Source organism: Lissotriton vulgaris, chromosome 3_1 (assembly GCF_964263255.1).
Source record: "Lissotriton vulgaris chromosome 3_1, aLisVul1.2, whole genome shotgun sequence".
NCBI lineage: Eukaryota > Metazoa > Chordata > Amphibia > Caudata > Salamandridae > Lissotriton > Lissotriton vulgaris.
Window position 1 is genome coordinate 891,506,533 of NC_141689.1, and position 21,216 is coordinate 891,527,748.

General features: G+C 52.2%; 1 protein-coding gene across 4 annotated transcripts in view; it reads right to left on the reverse strand.

Moving 5' to 3' along the window:
* Positions 1 to 21,216, reverse strand: part of SMARCA2 (SWI/SNF related BAF chromatin remodeling complex subunit ATPase 2) — a 1,892,118-nt gene that overhangs the window by 487,720 nt on the left and 1,383,182 nt on the right. For all 4 annotated transcript variants that reach the window (XM_086961220.1, XM_086961218.1, XM_086961217.1 and 1 more), the window contains one exon: positions 18,651 to 18,728. In XM_086961220.1, coding sequence (XP_086817346.1) covers positions 18,651 to 18,728 — 78 coding nt within the window. The remainder of the gene's footprint in view (positions 1 to 18,650; positions 18,729 to 21,216) is intronic.

The window sequence follows — 21,216 nt, forward strand, 5'->3', positions numbered from 1 at the left end:
AGAAAAAAAGAAAATGTTAAGTAAAAATGCAAAGCGTCATAACTCCAAAAGAGTGAAGAATATGAAGAACTTTTTACAATAGAGTGACAGAATTGACCAAGAGACTATATTTCCCTGGAGAACTATAGCACAAGTTACTACTTGATATATCTGTAAGAGACATTAGTTAGGGATAGATTCCTTACCTTAGAATATCCCCAGGCGTCAGACTGGATCCGGAAAGTTTTTGCTAGCAGTACCTCTGCGCGTCCGTAGGTGGCGTCGTGCGGCTCCACGTCCGTCGCTGCCGTCGTAAGCGCCGAGATGACGTCACGGAGACTACTTAGGCGCCACCCATTTGCGCTGACGTCAGTTCTGCACACGACTTTCCGCGCCAGGAACGCAGAGCTATGCAACAAACTGACCACTGATGCCAAGATATTAGGGCATTGAAAGGGATGCCTTAACCCTAAAATCAGTTCGCAGAGCCAGGAGGATGGGTGGGGCGGTACGGAATCTATCACTGACTAATGCTTCTTACAGTTATATCGTTACACAAGTAGTAACTTGTGCATCTGAAAGACACGTTAGTGATAGATTCCTTACCTTAGAATAGATACCCCAGCAATACCAACCCCGGTGGTGGGTCTGCAAACCGGATTGCACCATAAAGTCACAGACATCAGAACGGCCAAAGAAGCAGTCCCTCTAGACTGGACTATCAAGGCAGTAATGCTTGGTAAACGTGTGCAGTGAGGCCCACGTAGCTGCCTGACAAATATCCTGCAAGGGAACGCCGCGTCCAAAGGCAGTAGTGGCTGCCGTTGCCCTGGTAGAAAAGGCACGCGGCCCCATAGGAGGCTCCTTTTTAGCCAAAGAGTAACAGGCCTTGATGCAGAGAGCGACCCACTGGGAGATGGTCTGTTTGTGCACGGCTTGACCTTTTTTGGCACCTATGTAGCCAACAAAACGTTGATCATCCACCCGGAACTGCTGTGTACGTTGCAGATAGAATGCAAGCGCACGTTTTGGGTCCAGACGGTGGAGCCTTTCCTTTTCCCTTGAAGGATGGGGAGGCGGAAAGAAGGTGGGCAAAGTGATGGTCTGCCCGATGTGGAAGGGGGTGACAACCTTTGGAACTTCAGGTCCCACTGCAGAGCCCGCATATGCCATCTGGCATGTGTCACCAGCAGGATGCAGAAGGTCATCAGGCCCAGAAGCTGAAGGGTCATTCATCCTGACTGAAACCAGGGATAGAGGCTGAAAAAGCGGAATCATAGCCTGAATATCCTGGACTCGCTGCTCGGGAGGATAAACCTGTAACTGCATCGAATCCAGAACCGCTCCTATGAATGGGAGCTTCTGCGAGGGACTAAGGTGCGAGTTTGGCTGGTTGATGGAGAACCCCAGCAAATGCAGGAGTTCGGCCATAGTCTGGAGGTGGGTGACGACTGCCTGGGGCGAACCCACCTTCAACAGCCAGTCGTCGAGGTAGGGGAAGACTGACACCCCTGATCTGCGCAGATGAGTTGCGACCACCGCCATCACCTTTGTGAACACCCGAGGGGCACAGGTAAGGCCGAAGGGGAGGACGGCAAACTGAAAATGCTCCCGGCCTACAGTGAACCGCAGGTAGCGCCGATGGGCTGGCAGGAGGGGATGTGAAAATAAGCATCCTGCATGTCCTACGCCACCATCCAGTCTCCAGGGCAGCCAGGACCTGAGCCAGAGTCAGCATCTTGAACTTCTCCTTCCGGAAGAAGCGATTGATGTCCCGGAGGTCCAAGATGGGGCGCAGGGCCCCCTTGTCCTTCTTTGGGAACAGAAAGTAGTGGGAATAACAACCACTCCCTACTTCCTGACCCGGAAAGCACTCGATGGCCCCCTTGGCCAAGAGGGTCATGATTTCCTGTCGGAGAAGAGCCAAACGATCCCCCGACATGCGGTAGTACCGAGGTGGCATGGCTGGAGGGGAGGACAGAAAGGGGAGCGAGTAATCTTGGTAGATTATCTGCAGCACCCACTTGTCTGATGTAATTTTGCGCCAGTGATGGAGGTGGTGGCGGACCCTGCCACCCACCGGCGTGGGGTGCCCCCTGAAGCTCGTATTAGGAAGGCTTAGAGGCAGAAGCAGCGGGGATGGTGGTGGACTGACCCGTGCGCTGGTTACCCGACCCGCCAATGCGGAATCCACGGCCGCGCTGAGGCTGGTTCTGCACAGGCTTGTTGGAGAAGCGTGCTTGGGTGCCCTTGCCCTGGCCACAAAAGTAACGAAATCCTGGCAGGGTTCTTTGTGGAAAAGCTCAAAGACTTGGTGGTGGCCCTGTACATCGGTTGAGAACCCAGTGGAACGCAACTAGGCGTGGCACCGCAACGCCAGTCGTGAGAATCACACTGCCCAACTAATCAGCGATATCCAGACCACACCTGATGGCAAACTTTGCTGCGTCCTTGCCCTCCGCAATCGCTTGGAAAAGTACAGCCTAGGCCCTCCTCAGACCACTGAGGCAAAACATCTGCTACCGAATCCCACACTGCGTGGGAGTAACAGCCCAATAAGCCGGTGGTGTTAACAGACCGCAACCCCAAGCTGGCTGAGGAGAACAACCTCTTGCCAAATTGGTCTAGCCTCCTAGAGTCTTTATCCGGTGGAGTTGTGGGAAAGGCACTCAGCAACATCGAGGCCTGAATGACCAGGCTCTAGGGCGTGGGGTGAGTGGTCAAGAATGCAGGATCACCAGGCCGGTCGCAACCAAGTGCCCAAGAGGACTTCAGTGAGAGCCTCATTGAAAGGGAGCAGCGGCTCCAATGACGTATACATCGTCTGGAGCACCTCCGTAAGGAGATTGGTCTTAAGGGCCACCGTTGGTAGGTCGAGATGGAGAGCCTCCGCACCTCGACGCAGCACTATGGTGTAGGAAGCGCCCTCCTCTAGAGTAGGTGGAGGAGAGGCAAAACCCGGGTCAGAAGATACATCAAGCTCACCTGCATCTTGAAGATCGTCGACCCAATCCTGCTCGGAGTAACACTGCCGGGCCGTTCCAGTCCTCGTCCGGCTCCGGAGTAGAGGGAGTCGGCTGCGGCAGCAGGGCCGAAGCCGGGGCAAGCGGCGTCGGGAACGGCACCGAAAACAGCGCGGGTCGGAGCCGAGCTGGCGCCGTATCCGAATGCGGATCCCAGGCCAGAACGAAATAGTTCGAGAACCGGGGCAGGAGTGGGATAAACGACACCTGTTGCGGCACCAGGGCCGGAGCCAGCGGCCCTGCATCTTGTGGCGCCGGAGTCGGCGGAGCGGGATCCTGTGGCGCCGGGGCTGGCGCTGTTGGCGGTGCCGCTAGGCCAACAGGATCTGGACACGGCACCGCTGGGCCCGAAGGTGCGCCGGCGGGAGCCTGGGGTCTAAAAAGGCAGTCCATGGCAGCAAGAAACTCTTGATCTGTTCTGGAGTTGCCGACGGAACAGTTTATAGCGGGTAGGCCGCGGGACTCCCCGGCTCCAGAGGAACCACAGGAGCGGAGCCCCTTTCTCCCTCATCTGCCCCCGGGGAGCGATGGGGGACGTCAGAGAGCAGACACGCTTCTTCGACTCCTTTTTATGGCGTTGCTTACTGAAATTTGAAGGCGAAGACTTAGAGCCCGAGGAGCGACGGCTCAGGTCCCACAAACGGCCCCAAGACTCGGAGCGGCGGTGAGAGGAGTGTCGAACCTCCAGCAACTTCTGGCGCAGCTCCCGCAAGGCATTCGGGGCCATGGCTCGACAGTCCTGGGCGTCATGGTCGATCTCCAGGCAGTAGAGGCACACATCGTGGGGGTGCGGCGCCGCGACCATCAAGACTTAAATCCGGGAATCCCTACGTGCACCAGGAGACAAGAGGGGGAGACCAAAAGTCTCAAAAAAGTTGTCAAAAATTGACTGAAGTACGTGCTCAATCCAGATCTGCGCTTTCAGCGCAGAAAAAGAAAGAACTGACGTCAGCGCGCATGGGTGGTGCCTAAGTAGTCTTTGTGACGTCATCTCGGCGCCTTCAACACCATTTAAGGACGCAGAGCCGCAGGACGCCACCTACTGACGCGCAGAGGTACTGCTAAGCAGAAAACTTTCCGGATCCAGTCTGATGCCTGGGAATATTCTAAGGTAAGGAATCTATCACTAACGTGTCTCTTTCAGATACTTCATTTAACATCAGTCTACAGTTCAAAGAATGTCTGACCGGGGGCGTGGCCGAGACAGCGATGTGAGCAGACGTGTCTCGTGCGAGCTCCGTAGCCCCGCTGCTCCATTAAGCTTGTTTCAGGGAAGTCCGGGGGGTTTCTATTCCTGGGGACCCCCTGTGCACTGCCGACCCTGCCAGTGATCCCTTCTGGCGGCAAACCACGGCTGTGGAAGTCCACGCTGTCACCGATCGGAGCCCCGGGACCTCCGCGATCGGCCTCTGGCCGCCATCTTGCCGCGGGGTCTGCTGCCGGGACATCTGGACTGGCTCCCACGGAGAAGGCCTGCATAACGGTCCGGGTGAGGCGCCGGAGCCCCCCTGGCCCCACTTGCGGCTACATTCCACCAGCGGAACCTGCCTGCTGCCTGCTCAGACGCGCCGAGGCTGCTGGAACCGGGCTGCCCCCGGCGGGGAACGCAGCGGCTGCCTGGACGCCGTGACTACGAGAGTCCCCGGCTTTGGCGGGAACAGCAGGCCCGGACCGGAGAGGTCGCCGGAGGCCCCCTCCCCGCGAGACCTGGTCACGGCTCCATCGCCCGTCGCAGGATACCTCTGGTGAGCTACAGCGCGCCGCCACCCCCCCCCCTGTCTCTTCCTGGAGGGGCCCGGCGATAGAGGGGCCCGACCGCGGGTCTGCCCGCCATCTTCTCCCCCTGGTGGAGGACCGGCTCCCTAGTGCAAGCGACCCCTGCCTGCGTGCTCCCTGCTGCCCTGGGCACATCGGCGGCGGGCTGGGAAGCCGATCGGAAGCCGCGTGTTGGTGAGGCCCGGGCCTTGGAGGGCCCCAGCGCTGCAGGACTCAACCCCTGGCCGTTCCTCCCCTACAGCCCTGCCGAGCCTGGTGGACTACTGACTGGGCAACCTTGTCTCAGGCTTGCGGGGACCCCGGGGGCCTCCGCCATCTTCTGCCTCACGACCAAGTCGCCCCTGACCCTAGGCCTCCTATTGCTGGGACGCTCGAGGGGGGCCCTCTTGGACACTCTCCGGCCACGGCTGCGGGGCCGCCTGGGCACCGTACTGGGGGAAGGCCCTGAATCAGGCGGGATCGGGAGGTTGCATCACGCCACAAGCCATCGGAGGCCCTCCGCCTGTAGGCCCCGGGCCCTGATCACCGTGGGACGTCTGCTGACAACGATTTCCCGACGCCCCCTCTGCCTGCACGCTGCCTTGCCTCCCCGGCTGAGCCATCTCCCCCCGCTCCAGCAGCCCCCCTGCACCCTGGACTCCTACTGCTCGAGCGCGTCCCGCTTACTGTCAACGGGATGGCCCTGCTTCGGGCCTGTGAAGGCCGTCACTCGCTCTGCCATCTTCTGCCTCATGGTCTTGAGCCCCTGATCGTAGGACCTGGGCTGCTAGATCACTGGGGAACCAGCGCGGCCTCCCTCGGACTCTCCCCCACCACGGACCGGAGGCTGCGCGCAACAGCTGGCCCTGCCCCCCACTGTCCCTTGACACCCTGAGTGGACCATGACCCGCGGCAAGGGGAACAAGCCGGACCCCCCGCCAACGACGACCAGAGGAACATCAGTGGCTTCCATGTGGGGCAAGGCGGGTTCGCCGTCTTCTTCCGGGGGCCCCCCATCATCAGGGGGGAAGCCCCCACCGCCAGCCGACTCTCCACCGGTGACTCAGGCCTTCATGTCCTCCTTCATGGCTGATTTAAAGTCTGAAATTGGGTCCCTCAGGACGGAGGTCCACACATGCGTCAAAGAACTACGCAAGGAGGTCACCGACCTCGGCGACCGGGTTGACGGCCTGGAAAAAACGGTTGATTCCCGCACCGAGGACCTAGAGCAGATCTGGCAGAGAGTGGCGACCCTTGAAGAGCAACATATCCAGCTCCAGATCAAGCAGGAGGACCTGGAAAACAGGGGGCGCCGCAACAACCTCCGCATACGGGGTGTGCCACTTGGAGAAGAGGGGACTGATACCATGGCCTATGTGGCCCTACTCCTGCACGCGGTGTGGGGCGAGGAAGACGCCCCCCCACCGCGCCTCGATCGCGCACACCGAGTCTTCGGAGCGGGAGGTAAAGCGGGCCCCCTACCCGACATTGTCACCAGACTCCACTACTTCACGGAGAAGGAGGCCATACTGAAGGCGGCTAGGGACAACCCGGACCTGCGGTACGAGGGCCACAAGATCCAGATCTTCCAGGACCTGGCCCCCACCACGCTCCACAGAAGGAAGGTCTTCCCCCCGATCACGGAGAGGCTCCGGACCCTCAACATCTCTTACCAGTGGGGACACCCTTTTGCCCTCATCTTCAGGTGGGAGGGCAAGCGCAGGGCACTCAGGTCCTACCGAGAAGCGGCACAACTGCTTGATATGCCGGAGTCCCCGGATCACAGCCCAACCCGCCCTCATCACCCGGAGAAGGCTCCTCTGCGCCCAGAATGGTCCACTGTGCGCAAACGTCGACGGTCCCCCCCAGTGGACGCCCTCTCTGCCTCGCAGACCAAGGAAGACATTATCGCTCACATCCGCTCCCTCGAGGGCGACCGCGAGGAGCAGGCCTCCCAGCTCCTCGCCTCTGGCACTGAGGGTGGGGACCGTCCTTCGACTCCGGAAGGCCGCTGACCATTACTACTGAGACTCACGCTGCCCTGAGCCTACACTTGCCCACTGGGCACATGGATTTGTCTTCCTACGCCACGGTGGCCTGTCCCTACTGTTCTTGGGGGAGGGGCTCCCCCTCTCTCTAGCGGGCCGCCTCCGCGGCTTTCCCCCCCCCCCTTGTGGGGGTCAGAAGGAATGGACGACAACCTTCGCCTCTTCCGGGCCATGCACCGCATCACTGAGCTCCAGCGCCCTATCGGCGCCTAGACGGACCATGAGGACCCCACGGCTCGACTCACCCCGGACTACCTTGCGGCAGCGGGGTGGACGAGCTGCGAGACGACTACATTTAACTTCACTCCCCAGATCTCTGCTCCCTCCCTTTGTCCCGTAGGAAGTGACATTCCTGAGTTCATCCGAACCCTTGGGTAGAGGATGTCCGGTACCTGGGACAATGTACTCTGGCCCTGTTGGCCTGTTTTGGTTGAGTTTCTTCTCTACGCCCTTTACTTTCCTCCTCTCTCTTTTCTTCCTAATTTTCTCTCGCGCTGCCCTTTCTTCCCGACCTTTCCTCGCGCTTGCGGAGGGGTGGCATGGTGGGACCTACGGGGGTTAACACGCTGGGGGCGGGGTGAGGCCGCCACTACCCTGTCGGCGGGAGGGGTTGCTTCCTTGGTACTTGCGCGGCTCCGCTCCCCCTTAGTGCGATGACAGCGACCATCCCCGCGCCCTTGAAGGTCCTATCACTCAACGTTAAAGGGCTCAACTCACCCAACAAGCGGAACCAGGTCTGGCGCTATCTCCTGCATCACTCCCCTGACATTATCCTCCTCCAGGAGACGCACCTTCTAAAGGGGGATACCAGGCGCATGGCGCACCCTAGATACCCCACACAGTTTTGGGCCTCCTCTGACACCAAGACGGCGGGGGTGGCAATCCTTTGCAGGGCTGGCTTTAGGCGGGGACCCACGAAACCCTTCAAGAGTGCTGACGGGCGCTTCCTCCGAGCCACGGTACAGATGGGTTGTGCTCAGTTCACCTTGGGATGTGTATATGCGCCCAACCAGTCGCAGGACAAATACCTCCAGGCCCTCCTGCGGGATCAGATCTCACCGGGCAACCCTAACGTAATCTTGGGCGGGGACTTCAATTTAGTGTGGGACCCCGAGATGGACCGCGCGGGGGCCTCCTTTAATGGCACGGGGGCCATGTCCTCCACCCTTAGATCGCAGCTCACAGACCTGGGACTCGTGGACGGGTGGCGCTATCACGACCCGGGGTCCCGAGACTACTAATTTTATTCGCACTTCCATAGGACGTACTCCCGTATTGACTATCTCTTCCTCTCCCTTGAATTGGCCCGAGACTCCTTGGCTGCCGCTATATCCGACATTTCCTTATCGGACCACGCCCACGTGGAACTTTTGTTACAGGATCCCCTGGCCCATGCCACTCGCGAGCGGAGGTGGGTGCTCCCACCGAGTGTCCTTCGGGACCCGGAGGATGTTGCCAGCATCCGTGACGCCATAGACTCGTACTTCGCTCTTAACGACACCCCTGGCATGCCCTTCCATACGGTCTGGGATGCCTTCAAGGCCACCATTAGGGGCCACATTACCTCCCTGGCGGTGGCGCGGAGGAGGGAGGCGTTTAAGCTGGAAACCGACCTGGCCAGTGAGCTGAAACAAGCGGAGGCCCGGGACCGGGACTCCCCCTCACAGGCGTCTAGGAGAACACTCGCCAACCTCAGGGGGCAACTCCGCACTCTGCGCACCAACAAGGCAGAGCACTCCCTGCTGGCGCTCAAACAACGCTACTATGAGGGTGGGGACAAAGTTGGCCGCCTGCTGGCTGGCAGGTTGCGAGTGCGTGCAGCCAGGGCCCATATCGCCAACGTCAAGCGGCAGGATGGCACCTGCGCCTCCTCTGAGAAAGCCAAACAGGACGCCTTTGTCGCCTACACTAGAGGGTTCCCTGCAAGAGGAGGAGATAACAGAGGCTGTCAAGGACCTCCCCACTGGGAAAACTCCGGGTCCGGACGGCCTGCCGTTGACCTTCTACCGCCTCTTCCTGACTCAACTCCGCCCGCACCTGCTGCGGCTATACGGTTCCTTCTCTGACACCACTGGCCCGTCTCCCGATATGGGCCTGGCGGAAATTGCCCTGATCCCCAAGCCCGGGAAAGACCCTGACCTATGCGCCTCCTACCGCCCCATTGCCCTCTTGAATACTGATCTTAAGATCTATACCAAGATCTTGGCTAAACGACTTGACCCGTACATGCCGGGATTGGTAAACCCGGACCAGGTGGGTTTTATCCGGGATCGTCAGGGGGCCGACAACGTGCGCAGGCTGGCGCACCTAGTGGGGAAGGTACAGCATTGGGATATACCGGCCTGCCTCCTCTCGCTAGACGCGGAAAAGGCCTTCGACCGGGTCGACTGGACCTTTTTACGGGCGGTCCTCCAAAAACTAGGTCTTGGCCCTAATATGATCTCTAGATGCATGGCCCCATATATCGGACCACAAGCCAGAATTCGGGTCAACGGCCAACTGACGTCGCCGCTCTCGATTCACAGGGGCACGAGGCAGGGATGCCCGCTCTCGCCGCTCCTGTTCGCCCTAGCGGTGGAACCTCTGGCGGAACTGATTAGGCGCGCTCCTGATATCCATGGAATCCCTCACGAGGGACGTGCCAACAAAGTGGCGCTGTTTGCGGATGATCTAATTCTCACTCTTACACGCCCTCGGGACTCCCTCCCGGCGGTGCATGAAGCCCTCTCCCTATTTGAACAGGCGTCCGGCCTTAAGATTAACCACACCAAATCTTGGGCGCTTAACCTCACCATCCCCGAGGAGGAGGTCAACTTCCTGAAAGGGGTTACGCCCTACCGCTGGGCGGAGGACCACATCAAATATCTGGGCCTGGACCTGACGCCCCACCTAGACTCGTGGTCCGCACGAAACTGGGCCTCCTGCCACAAGGAAGTCCTGGCGGACCTGCGAAAATGGAAACCCTTGATGATTTCCTGGCTAGGGCGCCTCAACGCGGTCAAAATGTCGGTCCTCCCCCGTATTCTATACGTCTTCCAATGCCTACCCACCCCGATCCCGCTCCACTGCATAAGGAGTCTCCAACGCGAGCTCACGTCCTTCATTTGGGGTGGCAAGCGACCCCGGTTTTCGCAGAAAGTCCTAATGGAACCAAGGGATAGGGGCGGCCTCGCCTGCCCGAATCTTCTTCACTACTACTGGGCGGCGCATCTTCGATTCGTAATAGAATGGGGTGCACGCGAGAGCGACAAGCACTGGTTCCACATGGACCGGGTGGTCACGGGGCGCACCATTTGGGACCTGCCTTGGCTGCCGCGCGTGGCGCGATCCAGGAGTGCATACATGGCGATACCAACAAGGACAGTTCTTGACGTTTGGGACAGAGTGGCAGTGTCCAAGGGCCTAACCACGTTTCCCTCTCCGCACACCCCCATCGCCGGTAACCCGCACTTTCCCCCTGCGGCTCGGACCCGCGCTTTTGAGAACTGGACACAAGGGGACTGCAGAGTGGTAGGAGACCTCTTCCTCGGAGGGGCACCTAAATCTTGGCCGGACTGCAGGGAAGAATTCGGTCTCCCCTCGACTGCCAGCCTACAGTACGCACAACTGCGCCATTGGACTATGGGAGACGATATGCATCAGGCGGCCCCCAGGGCCTACACGCCATTCGAGAAACTGGCTCGCTCCCTCGGGGGGCTAAAAAGACTTATCTCTCAGATCTATAACATTCTGCAACACCCCACCGCTCCGCCTGCACATCCCTACCAGAGACAATGGCAGTCGGCAACCGGCGCTGAAATCACACCTTCTCAATGGGCCCGGCTATGGACTGACATCCCTAAAACCTACCGTAGCATCCCGCAGAGGGAAAACGCGTACAAGATGCTAACGCAATGGTACTATACCCCCCTGAGACTCAGCAAAATGTTCCCTACTTCCTCACCGCTATGCTGGAGGTGCGGCACTGCGACTGGCGACTTTGTACACATCTGGTGGTCATGCCCTACCCTAGCTGTCTTCTGGAAGGAGGTCCTCAGTCACATCAAGAGGGTGTTGGGTTTCCCTCTGCCTGAGGAGGTTAGCACGCTCCTGCTGGGCATTCGCCCCCCTGCACTTAGGGCCCTCACGCGCAGCGACTGGATCCTTACCCTTCACATGTTAGGCGCAACTAAGCAACTCATTGCCCTGTACTGGAAGCGGGCTGAGGCGCCGCCGATCGCCTCCTGGTTTGTGCGCCTCTGGCAGGTCCTGACTATGGAGATGCTCACGGCGCGGATACAGGCGAGGGGCGTGCGCTTCAAGGCAGTATGGGAACCCCTCGTGCGCCATCTGTGCTCCATCAGCTACGCCCGCCATATGCCCCCCCAGGCTTCGCGCTCTGCAGTTATTCGAGGACGCCCTTGTCCCTGCTGACCCGAACAGACTAGGCCCTTAACTGCTCCCCCTAGCGCAGGCGCTGTTGCGCTCCAGCACTCCGCTCCCCAGCTTGCGTCTTTTAGCCTCTACCCGGCGATTGCAGTCTCCCCCCCCAGGCCTCCCCCCACTTCGCTATCACTCACTCTCCCTCCGACTTTCTCTTCCTTCCTACTTGCCACCCTGGCTTCCGCCCCACTATGGGGCAGTTTGGGCCCCGTTGGGCCTTTGGAAAATGTGACACTACGGCTCTTATTCCCGTGCGCACCTCCCCCGCACAGCGATACTGCACCAGCACACGATCACCTCTTGCTATCACTACCCCTAAGCCACGCGGCCGGCCCCTCCGGGGGGTTGTAGGCAGGGCGCTGTGTTAATACCTCATCTCCCCCTGGTTCCCCACGCCTTCCAGTTCTACTTTGCACGGCCGGCCCCGACACGGGGTTGTAGGCTTATCGCTGTGTTCACAATAAAAACAGATTTGAACAAAAGAATGTCTGACCACGGGAAAGGACTGGATGGCGGTCAATTTTTTTTAAAACTCATTGGCTACAAGAATAGAATTATAATAATCTGAGGTAATGACTGTTTTCTCTCTGCTCTTCTCCTTGGGAAATCTTCCAACTCGAGCCCTTAAGGTAAGAACCTTTGGCTATGGACTGACCACGATCTATCATTTAAAGCTCAGATCCACAAAAACCTGGGCTGTATGCTTTTACTGCTCTGAATTTTAAAGAAAACTCTTCCCTGTTACAATTTGGTAATTTCCATAATCTCCTCCATTCTGTGGCTTTTGGACTATGAAAAAGCACTAACTGGTACTCTGGGCATATCACATTTTTAAGCCTAAAAGGATACAAAAAACGGCAGTGCAGCTGGCCTGCACTAACTGGACCATTTCTACATGGTGCCCTACGAATCAAAAAGTGGATTCAGGTTGAGAAACTCAGTTTGGGCCTTCTACTGCACAGAACCCCGTGAATATTGCCTCACTCATCCTAATCTACATTTCTCAGATTTGGAGTCACTCTCACTGCTTGAAAATCCATGGCACTGCAGGGCACACTGTGCTGAAACGTCTTTTTGGATCTTAAGCCCTAAACCTTGGAACTACCTCTCCCTTGTTGCATCAGACTACTCAATCTTCTTTTCTGTAAAACGCTGAACACATAGTTATTATAATAATGGTCTCTAGCTGCCCTTTCTCAGGTGTCCTCCTTTTTTATGTACTTGTACAATGATGACCTAGGGAGCTCAACATCAAAAATGTGTTTGCAGTGAGGAGCAAAAGAGTTGCTGTTCTCTTTCAAGACAATTATAACTACTGAAATAAACAACCCATTTAACAAATACATTCCAATTCAAATCTTGAGGAGTATTCTCAGAATTTTCTGTGGCAATATAGAAAGGATGCAATCAGTTGTTTTCCTTATTTTGTTATATTTGTTATTTGTTATATTTGTGGGGGTATTTCTAGAGCGCGACGTTCGCTCCGGAGGGAGCATCTTGGCGCTGAGAATCCAGAGTGAGCCAGTCCAGGAGGATTAGATGGAGGCTTTGGAGTAATCGTCCGGGAGATTGAAGATCCATGTCTTCAGAAGCTTTCGAAAAGGTTTTTCCTGGGTTTGTTGTCTGAGGGTTTTGGGCAGTCTATTCCAAGCTTTAGTAGCAAGGAAGCTGAGGGTCTTCTCACCCTTCGTTTTCAGATTGTATTTAGAGGCAAGGATGAGGTTGTCGTGGGTCGAACGAAGGTGACGACTGGGCATATAGTGGGGAAAACGCCTGGTGAGGTATTTAGGGCCTGTTTTTTTGTAGGCACGAAAGGCTATGATCAGGATTTTGAAGAGAATCCTTTTGTGAAGGGGAAGCCAGTGTAGTGAGCGAAGCGCTGCAGAGATAGAGGATCTGCGGGGCAGGTCCAGGACAAGACGTGCAGCAGTGTGTAGGACACTCTGCAGTTTAAGGATGGTGCTCTTTTTGACCCCTGCGAGCAGGCCATTGCAGTAGTCCAGTCGTGAGATTATGAGTGCTACTGTCACCGTTTTTCTGGCATCGATGGGGAGAAAGTCGAAAAACTTTCTGAGGGATCTGATAGTTCCGAAGCATTTGCCTGCGACGGTTCTGGCATGCTGATCAAAGGAGAGTTCGGAGTCAAAGATTACGCCGAGATTCCTGGCCGACGACACTGTCTGGGGGGGGGGCAACAGAATTGTCCGGCCACCAAAGTGCTGGACAGAAGGAGATATTTGTACCAATCGGGAGGATCTCCGTTTTACTCGAGTTACATTTCAAGTGGTTGTTGTCCATCCATCGAAATACTTCGGTCAGGCAGTGTTTCAGGTTAAGTTCTGCTTTAGTAGATAGTTCGTCCAGTGGCACGATGAGTTGTGTGTCATCGGCGTATGAAGTGACAGGTATGCCAAATGATTCAATCAGATTTAGGAGAGGAATGAGGTAAATGTTAAAAAGGAGGGGGCTCAGGATGGATCCTTGCGGGACACCTGAGGAGACAAGTTTGTCTTTGGAGTGGAATGGGCCCAGAGCGACAGTTTGAGATCGGTCGGAGAGAAAAGACTTTATCCAGGATAGGGCGGAGTCAGAGATGCCAATGTTCCTGAGTCTACTGATGAGGATGGTGTGGGAGATGGTATCAAACGCCGCCGTTAGGTCAAGAAGGATTAGAATGGAGTTTTTTCTCTGATCTTGTAGGGTTTTTATGGTGTCAGACAGTTCGATGAGAGCGGTTTCTGTCGAATGCTTGGGGCGGAAACCAGATTGTTGGGGATGGAGAAGGTTATTATCATCCAGGTAACGTTTCAGCTCGTTATGGACTAGTTGTTCAGTAATTTTTCCCAGGGCCGGGAGTAGCGAAATTGGGCGAAGGTTGGTTAGATCAGTCGGGGGTTTATTTGCCTTCTTCATAAGAGGTTTAACGATTCCTTTTTTCCAACGGCTGGGTACTGAGCCTGAGCTAAGCGAGGAGTTGATTAGGTTGTTGATGGTCGGGTTAACCTCGTCGATTAATTGGTGAAGTATCTTGGGAGGGCAAGGATCCGACAGGGCGCCCGATTTGCAGGCCAGGATGGCTTTTCTGGACTGCTCAACAGTGACAGAAGAGAAGCTGCTTAGAGTGCAGCCTTGGGGGAGCGGTGGAGGAGGCGCAGGGGGAGTGGTGGGGGGGGAAAGTTGATATGGATAGAAGCAATTTTGTCCTCAAAATAGCCAGAGATTTGGTCGCAAAATTTCTGAGAGGGGGGGATTTCAGGCAGAAGTGCCTTGGGCTGCGTAAATGATTTAACTATAGCGAACAGCACCTTTTGTTTTTGGCCTGCGTTTTTTATGGCGTTAACGTGGGTAGTTTTTTTTAGCCAGTTTGATTTCCGAAAGGTAGTTTTTCCTTGTAGCGATGTAGGAAGTACGATTTATGGCCTCGTATGACTTTCGCCATTTTCTTTCTGCCTTTTTACATAGCAGGTGAGCATTTGCTAGTTCAGGTGTGAACCAGGGGGCATTGGTTTTGGTTTTTCCCCGGGAGGTGCGGGGGCGTTAGGGAGGGAATTCTGGATTTCATTTCTTGAGTGATCCAGTTGTGAAAAAGATCGGCGTCGGTATCGATGTTGCCGGAAAGGATGGGAGCTTGAGTTTGCATTGAGGGATTAAGAGTGATGTTGTCCTGGACCTTTTTCCAATTGATGTGATTGTCGGAGTGAGAAGCGGCTTTGTCGCGGTTGGGTAAATTTTCGCTCAGAATGTGGAATGGGATTAGGGAGTGATCAGACCAGATCTGAGGCAAAGGGGATAGTGTGATCAAGGAGGGAGAGTTTGTGCAGACTCCATCGAGGGTGTGACCCAGGGAGTGGGTTGGTGAAGTGACAAGTTGCTTAAAATTGAACATGTCAAGGGTTTGTACGAAGTTGATGGTTTGAACATCTGCTTTCGATTCTAGATGGAGGTTAAAATCACCTAGGAGGGTGAAGAATGGGTCCTTATAATTTGCTATTATGCATATAAGTTGTGTTAGTTGGAAAGGTTTAATTAGAAGCTTAAAGCTTATACATCAACATCTATTAAGGTGCCTGTTCATTCAGATATTCATCAAGTAAACAGTTCTTACTGTTAAATGTTGATCTAATTGTTAATATTTTACTGTACAGCCTGGAAAAGCCTAGTGTTCTGAAATGTATGTACATATTTACTCATGATGATTAACTGTGCAATGTGATTTAGAGTCTGTTCTGAATTACTGAGGAGAATAAAATGATGACAATACTCAGATCAAGATTTGAATTGGAATTTAGTGGCTGAAGGGACTGTTTATTTCTCTACAGATAAGGACTGCCTTAAAAGAGAACAGTAACACTTTTGAACCCCATGCAAACAATTGTTTGAACTTATGCACAAGGGACAGTGCTTAATTTGAGACGGCTGTTGCTGGTGGGGCCGAGTGGCACTCATTTTTGTGGACCAGCACTTATTTTAACTCACCAGATTTTGACCATAAGCAAAAGAGATGCAAATTAACAAAAAGGGAAAAAATGAGGAAGAGCAATAAGGAAAAACCTTGAAAATGGAGAAAGCAGAGGCTGCCAAAAGTGAAATATGGGTACAATAGTGTCTGGCAGGGGTTGGAAGAGGGCAGAGGTGAATTCCAGACTGCACGGCCTTGGTATTCAGTGTCCCAATTTTTATTAGCACCACCAGAACAGAACTTTGGGCACTGACACTCATTATTTTAAATTTGAAGCACTAACCAAGAGGGCATTGGGTTAAAGTGGGGGTAGCAGCACAGGGTCTATACTTCAGGAAAAAACCTGCTTCGCAACTTTCTCGGGATAGTTGTGGTACAAATGCAAATATAACTCACTGTGTTATGTTTTATAGTTTTGAATCCATTACCAATTCCTACTGTAAACTTTGACTACTTGACTCCTGCCAAGTCAATGACCTAAATGAAGCAACTTGGTTATACAGTCGGAGCACACCAATAGTGCAGAAATGCCATAATATCTTCAGTCTTAAGCAACAACAAAAAAGTACACCTCTCTTGCCTGCCACATGTTGACAGTTAGAACTGATCTCTGCCAAGATAAAGCAAGCCGGCAGATCTTTAAGATATTCTACAGGCACTGGCTGCTACACAGATTACACAGTACCAAAACAATGAACAAGAAAAAAACTCAAAGACCGTCTTTGTTCTTGTTCTTTTCCACTGCATCAATGAAGAGCACAGTGTACCCAAGGATTCACAAACAATCAATGGTCAAAACCACTTCAAGACATAACAAATGTTCCTATCTCTCAGTGGTCAGTAGGATGTAAGTCAATTAACAGCTCAGTGGAAACCCTGCGCACAACCTTCTAACGCGGCCCCCCAGTCCCCACTAAATTATATGTAAGGGCCAAATGCCAAAATCGGACGATCTGGAGCGTCTGCCGCTGGGGCCGCGATACTTCCAGCAGCTGCTCTGCCGTGATTTCGACAATATCCACCCCTGGCGATAACATCTCAAGATGGCGCCAGAGGTGAAAAGGAGGTAGAAGTGGGGGGTGGGGGCTGCGGTGAAAAGGACCCACATTATGAGGTAACAATGCAGGGCCTCGACATCTGGAGCGGGCCCCCTGCTGCCCTTTCATCTTCCCCAGCGGGCGCCCGCAGCTGGTGCAGCCTGTGATCGCCGGATCTGCAGCCTCCATCCGCCTGTGTGGCCCGACTGCAGTGTGTGGATGGGGGCCCGTGGCCACAGAGGACAGGCGGGACAGTTTTAACACCCCTCCAGCTATTGACACAGGTGGACTGTGGTGCCCAGTACAGGAGCGTGGGAGCATTTAAACCAGGGATCATGTGTGTGCAGCAGTGGTGAAAGGAGGTGCAAATACTGAAGATGCTCCTCTTTTTGACTGACTCCTTTTCCCCTCTTGTTCTTCCTCCGTTGGGTCGGTTCCCTGGTTTTCTTTGGACTTGGTCCTCGTAACTTTTGGACGGGAACTCGTGTGCGCCCCGCCATTTTGGGACCCTCTCCTGCTGTCACTCTTGCCCTGGGTGCATCTTGCCATGATGAGATGGTTTCCATCGATGCCCACGACCCGGGTCCGCCATTTTGTTGATTCTTGTCCTTTCCTTTGGTCCCTTGGATTCCATCCCGCTGACCTTCAGACATTTCACTTACACTGGACTGCCAAATCTCTTTTTACCCCTCAGATCCCCCTCTCTCATCTCACCAATTTCAGCTTCCAACTCTTCTCCCCCACATACCGCTCTCTACCCCTTTTTTACAATTTTTTTATTTCTCTTTTAACTCTGTAAATATGTGATCTATACTTGTCCAAGCCGAATCGCTGGCAAAATGGAATCCTGGGAAAGTCCACTATTTGTATATATATGTATATAGAGATAGCTCTAACCACTAGTATATGTAGTAGACATTTGTACTCACTACCATTCCTATGTGATTATTAGAGTTTATCCATTTGTATCTCTTCCTTGAGTAACTTTACAACTTGTACATTTGCTATTTTTTCTACTTGTATCTCTTCCCTGTGTGACTTTACAACTTGTACATTTGCAATTTTTTTTCCTGTTTGTATCTTATGTAACTCATGTAATCCTAAAACCTTATGTATCGCAACCGGTTCTTTTGTAAAGCGCTCTGACACCTTCAGGTAATGTTCGCGCTAATGAAAATCGCAATAAATAAAATAAAAATAAAATAAAAATTCTGAGGCTGAGGTCACAGAAGCACAAAGACAGCTCTGGCCTTTGGAGACCGCATATGTGCCTTTTCAGATATCAAGTCCCAATCTAGAAATTAGATGTAAGCTCTACAAATTATTATTATGAACCAGAGCAATATGGCATCATAAGATTTAAGCTCTAAAAGAATCTTTTGTCCCTATAATCTAGCAAAGAATGCTTAGAAACTACCTGTAGATGTCTATGCTTGCTGACAATACAAGTATTATTATATGATCAGCCTCTGAAGGCACACCATAAAGTTATTCCAATGGAGGCAGTGGATTCCTCGTAGGATGGGCTGGTGAACTTACAAACATTTTTACTTGCCATTGTTCATTGAGATTTGCAAATTTTTGATTTTTAGAAAGCTTTGAGTAAGACATTCTGGTACTACAAAAAAGGTGGCCTCACTAGTGGAATTATTAGCCTGTTGGTCAGAAAAACCTTGTGAAAACAGCATAAAACCCACAGTCCCAACTAACCCTGATAAATAGGAAATTCAGGAGAACTGAAGAAAATCAGAGAGCAATGAAACAGAAAACGAAAAAGCAGCTATTGAAGACATGCTGATACTGGTGAGTGGCACAGATAGAATTCAAAGTAGATAATACTAGGCTGTGACTGACCAAGAACAAATCACATAAGTCATAAATGCAATAAACATTACTGAACAGGAATGGAAAGATGTTCTTTCCTTACCATGAAAAGTTCAAATTCCTCTTCATTTCGAGCAATCATCTGATTTAATGTCTCATCATCTGGAACTTCGTCTTCTTCCTGTCATTAAATAAATCCATTAAGACGTTGACATTGTGGCAGCAGAACTGTGATGTTGATTTTAATTCAACAACCCGGTTAAATTATACACTTACCACCCAAACTTGCAGAAAAACACAATGCTCAAAGAAACAAGCCACTCAGATGTGACCAATTCACACAGAGGATCATTATTTTCACTATACTACTTTTTCAGATATGCTTTCCCAACTTTTAAAAAACATATTATTAAAATGTACCAAAACCAACAAACCGCTTTTCAATAATAGCGAACAAACACATTCTTCGAACATATTTTTTTAAGACTACGTGGTTCCTCAGTGAAATCCCTCAACAGAGGAAGGCAAATTCAACATTTTGCAGTATATGTGCAGTTGTCAACGTAAGACCAGTCAAGGATCTTAAAATCAAAACTAAAATAACACAGGCCTTCAGTTAAACCAGCATTTACACAAAACCTGCAACATTCGTATCGACACATGCATATAGGATAAATAACAAAATGTCTCCACATTACCATATTCAGTGGCATTAGGTTTAAGGTTGGGTTTACAGATGATGCTTAAGAAACAATTTCAGATTGTTGCAATTATTTTTAAAGAGGGTGAGTGAAACATTTGCATAAAGCGCGATTATGCACAAAAAGGTCTTGGGGCACTGAGCAGTAAAGACTGCAGAAAGGGTTATTCTGAGACTGAAAGCTTCATAAAAAATGCTCTCTAAGGAATCATATGAAACATAGATCTGGACTTAAAGCTAAAGAAATGCGATTACAAAGTCAGGGACAGTGCAATGTGTCGCTATTTTGTTGTTATGGTGGCTTTTTGGGTAAATGATACGTTCAGCAAATTCAGGTCAAATTATTTAGGTCTGTGTTGGAATTGGCCTCTGAATTTTCTTGCTAAAGTAATTGGAAGTTAAAACAAATTAGAGTCCTTATAAGGAGTAGTTTCTGTCCTGTAACTCCAGTTCTGTAGTAGGGGTATCTCTGTTATAGTCATAATCTAGTTCATAATCTAGTGAATAGTCCCGCCCATGTGCGTGGACCCCGGAGCAATGAAAAATAATCTCTTAAAGTGTCGAAAAAATGCAGAACTGCACAGACACTTAAGAGAGAATTTAAAGACATATAATGCAGCCTATAAGCAGGCTACACTGTCCAGTACTTCAACGGCGATCTTCCATGCCTCGACGGCATTTTACATTGAGAAATCTCCCTGATTTTGAATCCAATGATGTTTTTTCAAATGCTACTGGAGCTGCATTAGCACAGATCTGCCTGTGAAGTTGGCTAGAATAAGAAATGGTGATCGGCCTAAAATTAGACTTAACAGGAACCTACAACGTCGTTTCTTACTTTCTTAAATAAACTTAATAACAATTACGTAGCACAAACGTACCTAAAAGCGCAAATGTGAAAAACTTTAACATGAAGGGAGAACCATTGCAAGGGATTTCTTCAAAAGTGTAGGATGTTAGGATCTGCTGTAATGCTTTTTGCTGGTGTCAGCATGTTTTTTTACTAGTCTGACTGGGATCCTGCTAATCAGCCCCCCATAGAATGCACAGAGCCCAATGAGGAAATACTCTTTTCACCTGAGGAAGTAGTGGGGGCGGTTAAGTGCCTTGTTTTAAACAAGGCAGCGGGCCCTGATGGCCTTCCGGGGGACCTGCTTCGGGTTAATCCAGATGAGTGGGGGAGACTCATTGCTTCCCTACTGAATGCTGGCTTGGCTGGTGGGACTCTTCCGGACTCATGGAAGGGCGCAGAAGTCGTCCCGATCTTCAAGAAAGGGAGTCGTGACGACCCTGCTAATTATCGCCCTATAAGCCTTTTGGACTCTACACAGAAGGTGGCAGGCAAAGTGGTTCTAGGAAGGGTCTTACAGTGGGTAGAGGAGAAGCAAATTCTCTCAGACTTCCAGGCTGGCTTTAGAACTGGCATGGGGACCATTGAGCAATCATTCCGGTTAATGATGCTTTTCTGGAAAGTGGTTGTACTGGGCAAAGGCAGTCTGTACCTTGCATTTATAGATCTTCGGACTGTCTTTGACCTGGTCCCACGTAACCAACTCTGGAGTGTACTTGATGCATTGGGTATTCCCCCATACTTACTTAACATGCTGATAAAGTTACATGAAGATCATTTTGCGCATATCAGGTGGGGTAACCAGGGACAAAAAACTCCACGAATTCCTGTAAATAGAGGTGTCCGCCAGGGATGTGTGCTAGCCCCCAGTCTGTTTTCATTGTATGTTAACGGAGTGGTGGAGCACTTGCTACAACATCCAGCTGACGCACCCTCCCTGGCTGGCAGGAAAATACCTACCCTCTTATTTGCAGATGATACCCTCCTGATCTTCAAAACCCCAGCAGGCCTGCAGAGTCTCCTAACTAGTTTTAAGACCTTTTGTGACTCAAGGGAACTAGTTATAAATACAGGGGAGACTAAGTTTCTGGTCTTAAACCCCCTGAAGACCGTTTATCC